The 12,228-nt window shown below is 40.1% G+C and overlaps 1 protein-coding gene across 3 annotated transcripts in view; it reads left to right on the top strand.

Moving 5' to 3' along the window:
• Nucleotides 1–12,228, top strand: part of LOC118224254 (teneurin-1-like) — a 362,344-nt gene that overhangs the window by 184,534 nt on the left and 165,582 nt on the right. For 2 of the 3 annotated variants that reach the window (XM_035411577.1, XM_035411576.1), the window contains one exon: nucleotides 6,875–7,151. In XM_035411577.1, the coding sequence (XP_035267468.1) occupies nucleotides 6,938–7,151 (214 nt within the window). In that variant the 5' untranslated portion in view covers nucleotides 6,875–6,937. Of the gene's footprint in view, nucleotides 1–1,516; nucleotides 1,596–6,874; nucleotides 7,152–12,228 lie in introns of all 3 variants that reach the window. The other variant, XM_035411578.1, reaches the window with a different exon arrangement.

The raw sequence follows: 12,228 nt of genomic DNA, 5'->3' as shown, positions 1-12,228 counted from the left end.
TTTATCCAATGTGGATGTTGTGTGTTGTAATGTCTCAGAAGAGGAGCCAAATCTCTCTTTTTTGAAATCTCTCGGGGGACATTTTCAGGAATAAAGGACATTTATGAAAATGAAATGAAATTCAGAGCCTCTTTCATGCCGTTTTATGTGTCTGAATGTATCCACAGTGCTCCATATTACCTTTTTGCCAGTACTTGGAAATGACTTAAGTCACCAGGACTATTCTTGCAAATTCTCTCAGCTTTCATAACCTCAAGGACTGTCACCCTGGAGTCAGAATAGGACCTGCCCATCATTCTCCCCCCAGGTGGCCTAGTCAAAACCTGGTAAATAAATAAATAAACAAACAAATAAATACATGTACAGGCCGTCATATGCAAATTTTTCTCTAGAATTAATCATATTGTAATCCTTGTGAACATTTTACTGGCACAGAAGGAAGTCTGGCCATGAACTGAATATAGCTACATTCATGTTTGTTCATTCAAGGCCAGAGAAGATGAAGCATCATTTTTAAACCCATTTTTGTATTCTGGATGTATACTAGGGCAATTGAGGTTACATACCTAGCTCAGGGGTACAGCAGTACAACACCATATATTCAAACCTGCATACTTTCAGTTAAAATAGAGACACATATATTTTGAAGAATTCTGTGGGTCTCATGATCATGTTTATCACAATGCAATTGCTTCTTGGACTTGCTCATGCAATTGCTTGATATACTTGATCACTGGCTATCATGTAAAAATGTATTTTTCCACAAATATGATTACATCTATTTAAGGCAATAAAAAATATTCCATAAACCGTGTACCTGCAAATGTAAACACATAAAACTAAAAACATATAAAAGTACACAACATTAGGACTGAAAGAAAAGGTCAGGATGTGGCCACAGAGAGCCGTGTTTAGTCCCTGGTATAATTACTACTCTTCACTTTTACCCTGTAATTACCACCCCCCCCCCCCCCCCAACACGTCAGCTCATTGCTGGTTTTAGCTCTATATTTAGTCTTTTGCTTTGACACATAATTATGACTTAATAATATGTCGGATCTGGCTTTAGAATAGTTTGGGTCGGACTGCTCTTTGCACTGTGAGGATGACCACCCCCCACCCCCACCAAATAAAAAAGGTTATCCGTTTGTATGACTGTTGGCAGGATGACTCATAGTCTTTTGGCGTAGTACCACATTTTAATGGAGCAGTTCCGTTCTACTGTTCAAATACTCAAAAAATCATCATCTCAAAAATTGTGTCATTGCCATTGCTATAATTGCTCCTTTTTGGCCTTAACATGATAATAATGATAATGATGATGATGGGGTTTTACTCAGGTTTTATCTAGCTAACTCAGTAACCTGCTTCGTGAAACAGGCTCCTGATCTCTGCTTTGGCCTTAGTAAAAACAAAACCAGAAAATTGGAGATGGGGTTGTCAATTAAAGACTGCTGATGTTTTCTTTTTTTTCTTTTTTATGACTCCTTGTTGTGATCCTTCAACAACACTGAAGGCGGCGGTAAATAAAAGTCCAGGTGCAAAGGAGGAGAGGACACAGATTAAGAAAGCGAAATCTGACAGGGGCCAAAGAGGTGAAATTACATTTCTTATAAAATGTTGGCATACAATTACAGAATGGCGTCACGGTTGAGAAAGGCATCAGCAGCCAGTGCCTGTAGCTAGCCTGCAGCAAAAGTGACAAAGTTTGCTCTGCACATATCCAAGAACCAAGTGAACAATGGATTTTCATTGTCTGACAGAGGATTGTTTGTGTGTGTGTGCGTGTGCGTGTGCGTGTGTGTGTGCTGGTAGGGGGGTGCATCAACATGAATATTTCATATCTCCAATTACCACCACCATTCCCCAAAATCTAAAAGCAGGCATAATTATCAGGCATAAATATCTGTCTGGGGCACCTCAGATGCCTTATGGGTATTTTCAGCTGAACTCCAACTGAGGCCCGTCAGAAAAGGAGGCGCCAGAAGGCACAGGAGCAGCAAGAGAGAAGCAGCTGCAGTACAGCTAGAGACTCTTTGAGGACATTTTAACTTTGCCAAGCAATGTATGGGAAACAATGCGTGCCTGAACCATTCAAAAGGGCAGCCATTGCCAAACAGCAACCTTCTTTACAAAGATGTAGAAGGACCCTAAGCCATTTAAGAAATTAAAGGACTGAATGAAAATGGAAAAAACATGATGGCACAGTGGTGCTTGGTGATGGCCTGTGTGACTAGTTGTTGTCCAATAACCTGATTGCATAACTGATTTTGAACAAACCTGGAGTGGTGATTTGCTGTTTTGCTTCAGTACCCAGGTGATCCGTTTCTGACCACTGCATCTCATTCACAATGAGAATCCCTGCTGGTGGAGCAATTATCACTTCATCAACACTTCTTCATCACCTTTACCTGTGCTCTGTGGGTGCATTGGTGTATGCTTGTTGTTTTGTTTTTTTGGTGTGTTTGTGTGTGTAAGCGCATGTGTGTGGTTGTGTGTTTGCATTTTTGTGTGCACATGTTTGTGTGAGTGCATCTGTGCATGCTTGTTTGTACGTGTACATGTTTTTTTCTTCTCCTGCTTCCATCTTCAAAAATGTATTTGCTTCATAATTCCCATGGCTCGTTGTGTAAAGAAAACAGGACAGCAGGCTCAGGATAGCTGCCATATTGATGAGAGAGGGAAACAAGAAACAAGAATAAGAAGTCAGTGAAGGGCTATGGGTAGAGCACATAGAGTGGAGATGGCAGCACATGACTCTGGCAAGGTTTTCCAATAGCAGCATAACTACTAGGACAGAGGACCCATTTAGTCATGAGCAAGGCAAGAAACCTAAGCAGGAGCCTATACATGGAAATGGGGTCACAGCTGTTGATAGGCGTTACCAGTTAAAGTTTATTGCCCCATAATACACTATATCTGCGTGCTTCTCCAGGTTTATGTCTTGGCAATAGCTGAATATAGGTTTCACTGAAAAGGAGTATTTTTAATCTAGATTTGAAAATGATTTATTTCAAGATGGCACAGCCCTGTTTAATAAATGCAGGGAAATGTATTTCTGTTCATTCTAGTACAGTATATTCAGACGCACTAATCAACTCATTACAGCCCGCCTTCACTCTGGAGAGAGTCTTGTGTTTTGTCCAAAATTGGGAATTGATGATACCTGAAAATGAGTGTGTTCCTCCTGCACTGGTAAACAGAAAGCATCTCTACAGTGGTGCGTGTGGGCATATATCAAAACATAAAATTTTTGATAAATAAACGTACCATAAGGGGTGAAATGAGGTTGTTAGTATGTTCTAATAAACCCAAGAAGAGACTGGTGAGACAAAGAGACAAATAATCATCTAGTAAAAATGTGAGCATTGTTAAGAAGAATTAAGAAGAAAATGAAAAAAGCCTGTATAATTGGCAGTGAGAATTTGGATTATGTTTGAATTATTTGTGTAATTTCAATGAGTGTTACATGCTGCTACCAGCTGGGAGAGACAGAATAAATGTACTTTTTTAGCCCCCCTCCCAAGGTTCCATTATTGAGGAAATCACCAGTTTTTTATTCACTCTATTTTAATAACTATCGCCGCAGTACTACCATTTCAGTCGTACTTTGAAGCCATGAAGATCAATGCAGAGATTGAGTGGAATCATTGTATTACATGTATTTTAGGGGTTCTGTATGATACTTATCTAATATCAATACGTTTCTGTTACCCTAGAAGAGCTTGTTATGTGCTCAAGTCAAACAAATTTAGTTTCTCTGTGCTAGAAAGCACATAGCTAGTCTATGACTGGCAGGTACATTTTTTTTTTTTTTTGTGTGTTTCACTATTTATTGTTTTATGGCACATATTTTGTGTTGTACTTGCCATATGGTGTAAATTCTGTTTGTCACAAGGCGTTTAATGTGAATCTGTAGGAGTTGGACAAAATAATGGATATACTGAATAGCATATGAAAATCAAATAACTAATAAGAAGTAGGGCCACCCTTTGCCTTCAGAGCTTCAATCCATATTGTCATCCACATACTAAACTGTATGTAGAGGGATGTTGGATCATTATTCTCAAAGAAAAGAATTCTGTTTTTTTAGAGATGAAGGGTAGGTAGAAATCTGCTTCTTACTTTGCACTTCAGAACTTCTGATAAAAGATTAATGATGTTTAGATCTGGTGATTGTTGAGGCTATGGAAGGTTTTTGCCTTAACCCTTGTGTTCATGAAACCGCTCAAAGTTTAGCAGTGTGTATGGGGGTATTATCACCTTGGAATATGGGGGCACGATGTGTACACCATAGGGTATACCTGGCCATGTAAAATGGCTGCATGTTCCTTGGTTATTATACAACCATGCAGTGAAATCATCAGACCAAATTACTCACATTCTTGTTTGGCATATGCTGTGATGATTTTAAACATTGTTCCTCTTGCCACATGAAATACTTTTGCAGTTTTGTGACAAATGTACCTTCCATTCGGGCACAGACTATATGGCATCTTAGGAGGAAAAAGAAAGGGCCACTCCTGTATCTTTTAGTGGTTGGTTAGGTACAGTACACTTTGCCATCAACTGTATTAACAAGGTTTATCTGTGTAGTTGATATATGAGGTTTCCCTCCTTTTCATGTGTGTTCCTATCCCCTTTGGTTGTGTGTAAAATAGAAATAACCTTCAAAGAATGAAGTCAACTTTGTATGCGGAGAAAGAGAAATCAGGATGTGCTTCCATCAAGGCTAAAAGGGTCTGACCTGACCTTAATGGGCAAATGGCTGGACCAAAAACATGATGAATGAGTCTGACACTCAGCAGAGTGCCACCTGCTACTGAGACATAATTGAGTCTCCAGTGCTGAGAACATCATCAGTCCGTCTTCACGTCCTTACCTACTGTTGGGTGCAAATATTGAATTTTAACATCTTTATTTTTACACTGCAAAGATGCTTTGCTTACTGTTACGTGCCCAGCAAATAATATGCAATTTTGGCTGACACGATGGTAGATAGCTTAACGATATAGACGTACCTTATGAAAACTCTACAACAAATGAGTGTCTAACATGTCTTGCTAGTCTGTTGCTGGTAAGGAGCCAGGGGTATGTGAAAATATGTATGACAGGGCTTTCGGTTACGGGGGGCAGCACAGAGACCCTAGTGTCCTTCATGCGTTATCTGTTACCTCTCCAGAACTCTATAAAAAAAAAAACATCCACAATGCCTACAGTCTCATTTCGTCTCATGCTTTCTGGCACATAATCACCTGTAGGCAAGGTTGGCACAGGCTTTTGATGCCTGGACAGGGTGCCAATCTCAGCTTGGAATGCTAATGACCCTCAAAACAGCCTTTAACTGCCAATTAGTCAACAAGACATTTCCTGAGTGCACAATTAATATCATATTACAGCAGTGAGGCAGGGAGATGTGCTGGCCTAATGAGAGTTTGATTGTCATATTTATCTTGAGTGATGTTAAATATCACTGGTGTCAGGAGAGAAATGTGCACAGGAGAGACGTTTTTGGCTGAGAGTCAGTTCAGTCCCACGGCGGTTTGCAAATCTCCTGTGTTCTATCCAAACCTTGAAATGGTCAGTAGTATAAAATCATGAAACCAATTCTTTTAAAGCTTTATGTATTTTTGTGTTTGCCATTTGCACTAACCAGAACTGAAGGTTCTGGAATTTTTATTTTCATTATTTGCCATTTCTTCTGCCAGTTGGTTCAAGGTTAGGTTGAATATCAAAAATACGGAAGAGCCACTTTTGCGAAAGGCTAAAACCTCCCACTCAAAGTATAGTTTTTGCTGTTTCAACAGAGACAGGAGCACAGGGAATCTTTATCAAGGGACCTTTCCAAAAATATATATAAAAATAAAAAGATGGCACTTTCACAGTGTAGAAAGGTAGATGTGGGAAACAGAACTGTCTGAGGCGTAACAGCCATCTGTGGGTTTGCTGAAAGGTCAGAACAGGAAGCTGAGTGAAATAGACAAAGGCAGTCACTCCAAAGGTCATCTTGTGCCAGTACCAACAGAAGTGTTAAGAATTACTCTAACCAATTGCGCAGGTACTGATTAAGCTACCATTACTGACTGGACATATTCTAGCAGCGTATATATTTATGTGAGTATAATTAGGTGCTTATGCAACATTTCTCTTAATGATAGTTTGCCAGTTCAGTAGCAAGACCCTAAGCGAGCTTCTGAATTTCAGATCCTCGCATGCAATGTTTTTTTTTTTTTTTTTTTTTACTTCTTATTCATCAGGAAATGGATTTTAATGACTCGCAGTGCAGAAGGAAGAGGGATGGTAATAATAGAATGGGGATTAATATATCAGTGTTTCTACAGATGGTGGTACACATGTGCTAAGATTAATCACAGAGTTCATGGTGGAACCATGCAGTGCAGGATATCATCAAAAGGGCAACCTCTTTCCTCCTGAAGTTCCCACCGAATCAGGTGGACCAGATCCATTATAACCCTGCAGGACTTCTTTTATGGGGCTTTGCTGGAGTCCTTCAGGAAAGGTACTAGATTAAAGTAGTATCTCATCCTGTTTCTCCGAGGGCCATTCCTTCCCTGTGTCTTAAAAGGCAACTGGATCTGGCTGTGATGCCACCCAGTGGCATCTAACAACTTTCAGGGGCTGGGGGGACGCGGATCGCACGCAGGTGCCTTGAATTATTCATTCAGGATGTAGCTCTACAACGTGCCTTTAACAAGCCTCTGTGTCCTGGGCACCCACGCACAGCATGTGTTGTTTTAATCTAATCTCTGTCTCTCTCTCCCTCTCTCCCTCTCACTCTCTTGCCATCTTGCTCTCTCTCTCTCTTTCTCTTTCTTTTTTCTCTTTCTCTCTCTCTCTCTCTCTTTGTCTCCAGATCAATCCACACCCTCTATCCTGGACCCAATGATTTAATGAGCCCAGCTCAGCTTTGCCAGCCATGGAACAGATGGACTGCAAACCCTACCAGCCTCTCTCTAAGGTCCGACGCGAGATGGAGCTGGCATACACCAGCTCCTCGGATGAGAGCGATGACGGGCAGAATGTGCGAAAGTCGTACACCTCCCGGGAAACGCTGCCTGACTACACTCAGGATGTGAGACTCAGCTACAACAGCCACAAGAGGCAGAAAACACTCACTGAGCCGGAGCAAGGTACCTTTACGCCATCCCTTCTCCCCTCCTAACCATCCTAGAGCACCTGAATAGCCCCACACCTGTACTGAAAAATAAATAAATAAAAACTAGAAATAAAGATGCAGCTCATTATTCTTTAGTAATGGGAGACTGGTGTTCTGTGAAAACCAAAATGACTAAATGGGTGCCATAATCATTTGTCATCAGTGACTCAGTGGCTTTGGCAAATCACAGCATTTTACTCTGAAATGTAAAGTATTTTGATTGGTCGGTGCAAGTCAGCGATTGACAGCACAAGATATGGCTTCATGCGATTGAACACCCACTTTCTGCAGGAAATGTCTCTCAAAGTATGAAATGGGTCATTCTGAAAATTGTTTGCCTCAAGTGAAAAGGAATTTCAGAGTTTCAACTGGAAGAGGAATCTATGTGTGGATTGTCTGTAGATAGGTCGGAGCCTGAGTTAAAGCAGAAAATGACTCTTGGGATTGTGGGTAATATGGAGGTCACTGCTCTGGTGCCTTCAAGTGTCCTTGAATTTGATCAATCAGTCTGCATGTGCCTTTTCTTGAAAAGGTTGTGTGTGTATATGTGTGCATGTGTGTGTATGAGAGAAAGGGAGAAATAATTTTAAAAAGAGAGAGAGGGTCTGTAGAAATAGTCTATTTTTCCTATGCAGATAACCATCTGGTTTTGAAATGAGATTAGAAATGAGATGAACATTTTCTTCCATTTTCCTTGTTTTGATATCACTAAAAGAAATGATATATTAAAAAGACTAAATAGGTGCTCAACACCCAGGACAGAGAATATCCTTACCTGGAAAACTACATGGGGACAAGCCCAAAATAAGGAAAACGGGAGCACACAGCTCAGATCATAAGGCACTGTTTAATGAACAGGGTAGACTGATGTTTCAACAAGCAAACATCAGTCTACAAGAAGGAGTTCTTCTCTATGAAAGGACATATGCTGTAATAGATGCAGCTGTAATAGATTTCCTTTTCTTTTGTCAATGACCACAATGAACTCAAAAATACTTGTATTATTATTATTATTATTACTATTATTATTATTAGTAGTAGTAGTAGTAGTAGCAACAGCAGTAGCAAGAGTAGCAACAGTAGTAGTAGTAGTAGTAGTAGTAGTAGTAGTGGCAGCAGCAGCAGCAGCAAGAGTAGCAGCAGTAGTTGTGGCTTGTGTAACACATTAGTTGAATGGAGTGATGCCTCTAGCTTGTTTTAACACTCCTGATTAAACCAAGGTCCAAAGTCCCATTTCACTGCATGCCAATGGGCCTGAGATTCATAAAGTCAAAGTGATGCAAGTTTGAGGAATTTCCACTGGCAAAAGTGTCCTCTACAGAAATGGCCATTTTGTTTCCCATTCAGGTACAGCACTTCATTTCAACCAATAAAAATTGTTAAATAAACCCATCCTACCTAGAAACATGTTTGCAATGTTTCAGAGCCCTGCATATACCTATATAATTCTATTGTTGGGTACTGGTTACTAGTACTAAATTATAGTAGTTTTAATTATTGAAAGAAATCACAGGCCTAAATATAGACACTTTACAATTAATTACAAGCTCAATTTCAACATGCATTGACCAGATTTGTTATCTCTTGATGCATGGGCACAGTATCATATTTGTGCTATTATTAGAACAGTTTGGGCAGATTGTTATTTCAGAAATTGCTCATGCATTGTGCAGTACTGCGCTGCTCTGCTCTCAGACTGTTGAAATCAATAAATCACACAGCGTAACGGTTTTGACATGTAAAGAGGTGGCTCAAATATTGTCTTGCCTATTTGGAGTGTAACAATTGCAGATCAGGTTGTCCTGAATGCACACATTTAGGGCAATTGCCCTCTGATGTTCTAATTTCTGGAGGTATAAATCTTAAATAATTGCTGTCATTAGAGGGGGCTTGAAGGCAGTCTCGGTTGCTATAATATGCTGCATGCTTTTGGCGATGTGTAGGCACTTGCACCTTTTTCCTTTTTTATTTTTGTTTTGCATGTGTTTAGTCTGAAAGGCAGAGGTCAGGACACAGTATTTATTTGTTCTTTATTATTTCACTAGAAACAGTACAATTAATAACACTGCTAAAAAACTGTCACTTTCCAAAATTTTACTTTGTGGAAGTAATATTAAGTAGATTTTTCTGCATGGCATTTGAGGACATGAATTTTTTTATTTTCTATTTTTATTTTTTCTTAGTATGTTCCAATAGGGCAAAGTATTCAGTGTTAATCTCTAACACAGAATATTTTACTCTGACTGGGCACACCGGGTCCCTTTTGAAATCATACAAACTGTTAGAGTCTCACATCTTCATTTTACTGTGCATTAATCAAACCAAAAAATGAAAATAAAAAATGAAGAAGGATATTATATCAATAGACCTTGTACAGGTGGAACTGATGTAGGTCTGAATAAATGTTTATTTGGTTAAAATTCATTGCAGTGCTGAAATGAATTATTGCGAGGGGGAAAATGCTCAGGTTGCCTTAGCGATGATGGAAGCTGAATTAATGCATGCAGAATTGCAAGCTCTTGTGATGAAGAGCAAGTCTTCCCCTCCAGGAGATATGACTCACAGAGTCAGGGGTTGAAGAGGTATCTTCACTGACTCCAGAGAGGGGCTACGGACAAGGATTCCTACCTCACTTAATTAGTGTGGAGAGTAGTGCCAGAGACTTAAGGTCACCTTGTATTGCCGTTAATCAAGGAGAAGCGCGGGGAACTGGTGAGAGTGGTCTCAGAGCTAAAAGCCCCCTCACCCAGTCACGGTCAGCCCCGCAGGCGGGGAGCGTGCAGAATTGGTTTTCGGTGTTTTGTTGATTTTAGACCTTGCAGGCGTGATTTCATCAGCAGAAGGCTCATTCACACTGCTGCTGGGGCTGTTTTATGTAAAAGCGGTAGCGAGCGCAGAACCTTTGCGGTGCCGACGTAATGCAGACACGCAAGGTGCTTGAAGCACCCCACTATGGCCTTCAATGTTTCTTCTGGCTGACAATCCTCAATGCATTTTAAACTGTTTTCGGTTTTCATTTAAATTGAAACCATGCAGAATCAGCAGATGATGATGAAGATGCTTATTAGGATGACAATGATGATGATGATTATTAATGTTGTTGTTGTTGTTGTTGTAATGATGATGATGATGATTATTATTGTTGTTGTGGTTGTTGTTGTTGATTTTGAGGCATTCATTAATTTGCTAGAATTGTGGAGTCTTTGCTCTCTGCACAGGTTACATATGTGCAAAGTGAATACATTGAAATTGAGTCTCGGTGATAGGCGTGACCTAAATCTGTATTCTGTTTTTCTCTGCATTAGTTATGGAACCTGTCTTGGAGACAAGTGTCTCTGAAGCTAATTTATTTCAGTAGGCGGCACTAATATTGATACAGGCTGATCCTCGCCCCCGTGCGAATCTTAATTAAAGATTAAGTGGAGATATAAAAACTGGATGTAGGCTTGCATGCACAGTGTGCAATGGCAGGCTTGTGGACCTTTTTATGTGTTGATAATTGACATTGACTAGGCAAAGTGCATACAGAGTGGAACCTCTTGTCAAATACCATTTAAGAAAGAAAAATACTTTGGACCTTTGGCACCAAAAGCCAAAAAGACTATGCAGTATCTAAGTACCAGACCGGTTAATGTATAATCCGCTTCTTGTTTTTGCTACTGCGAAGTCAGATGAACCCTCTAAATAAATATTGGAATCTTCTCATATTTTTGGACATGGGTATTGAAACCAGCAACAAGGAACACACTCACATTACAAGTTCAGTGGTTACTATTGACATTTGAGAAATTGTGTGAAGAACTATTCCAATTATGTTTTTATTTTAAGCAACTGTGAGATGATTGTGTTATTTTAGAGTGCTGAAAGGGCAACTAAGTGCCTATTGATGCACTGGTCTGCTGTAATTTTAGTGTCACAGTATCACAGCCATGGGAAAATGCACAATGGAACACTCTTCACTTTCCTTGAACCCTGACACAGTGTTTGAAACCATGAATTATGAAGTGGCTCGATGGCCTGCTCCTACTGTCAGCATGCACAGCTCCTGACACTGGGCCTGAGGTATGGTGATCCGCTCTCTTTCCCCATTCAGGAAACTGTTCACCGAGGACAAATTGTGCTCGCAACACTACATTTCAACAGACACACAGCAGGATGTCAGGGCTGACCTGGGAACAGTGGCACGCCTCTCTTTCTGTCTCAGAGCCTCTGAAGAGAGCAACAAAGGGAGAAACACGGAGTATATTTTATAGATTCAAGCTGTTCTAAAGACCTCTCAGTTCTTTAGGGCTGGGCCACTCTGGGGCCTCAGCTACTCTTGCTACTGGGTATCAGAGAGTAGGGCATGATTACACATTGCAATGAGAAACTGTATTGCAGTCCTGTGATTTTAACTCAATTAGACATGTGCAGCGTTGGATGTGAGATAATGGATTGAGTTTCTGGAGCGAGCTGACAGGAGGAAAGCTGAAGCATTTTTTACCCCTTGATTTGTTCCAGTGCAATGTTGTCTTTTTAAGCTGCGGCACATTTTCAGTGTAGCAATTAAGGCAACCCAACGTTGGAATATTATTTTTCTTTTCCAGGGAAATGTGCGGTGTATATGGCTATCAATTCAACCGTGTTTAATAGCTGTCAATCCAAACAGTGGCACCAGTAATAGATTTTAAATACCAGTTGTCTGCACATATGCAAGTGTTCTTCATTGCCACCTAGTGGCAATGAAGAACCCTACTAATTTGATGGAAGAAATTAAATCTAGAGAAACTGCAGAGCACATTGATTGTTTATTTTCCAAAATTATTTTCCACACTAGCAATGCTACTGGTATGCTGAATCAGCACTTTCATGGGTTTGCCATGGAAATAACTACAGTGAGCAGTGACTTTCAAAGACTCCTAATAGAAATGAATGTATCTACCCTTTGGCCTCATTTAAACATGCAGAATTTGGCTGTAACATAACACAGCCACACAAAAAACTGCACTTTGTGTGTCTTCTTAATGCTACTTTGTTTTCGTCTTCTGTTTCACCTTCTGTTCCTCAAACAA

The sequence above is a fragment of the Anguilla anguilla genome, chromosome 3 (assembly GCF_013347855.1).
Source record: "Anguilla anguilla isolate fAngAng1 chromosome 3, fAngAng1.pri, whole genome shotgun sequence".
In the NCBI taxonomy this organism is placed as follows: Eukaryota; Metazoa; Chordata; class Actinopteri; order Anguilliformes; family Anguillidae; genus Anguilla; species Anguilla anguilla.
The sequence above is the reverse complement of the archived record's forward strand: the minus strand, read 5'-3'. Positions and strand labels throughout refer to the sequence as shown.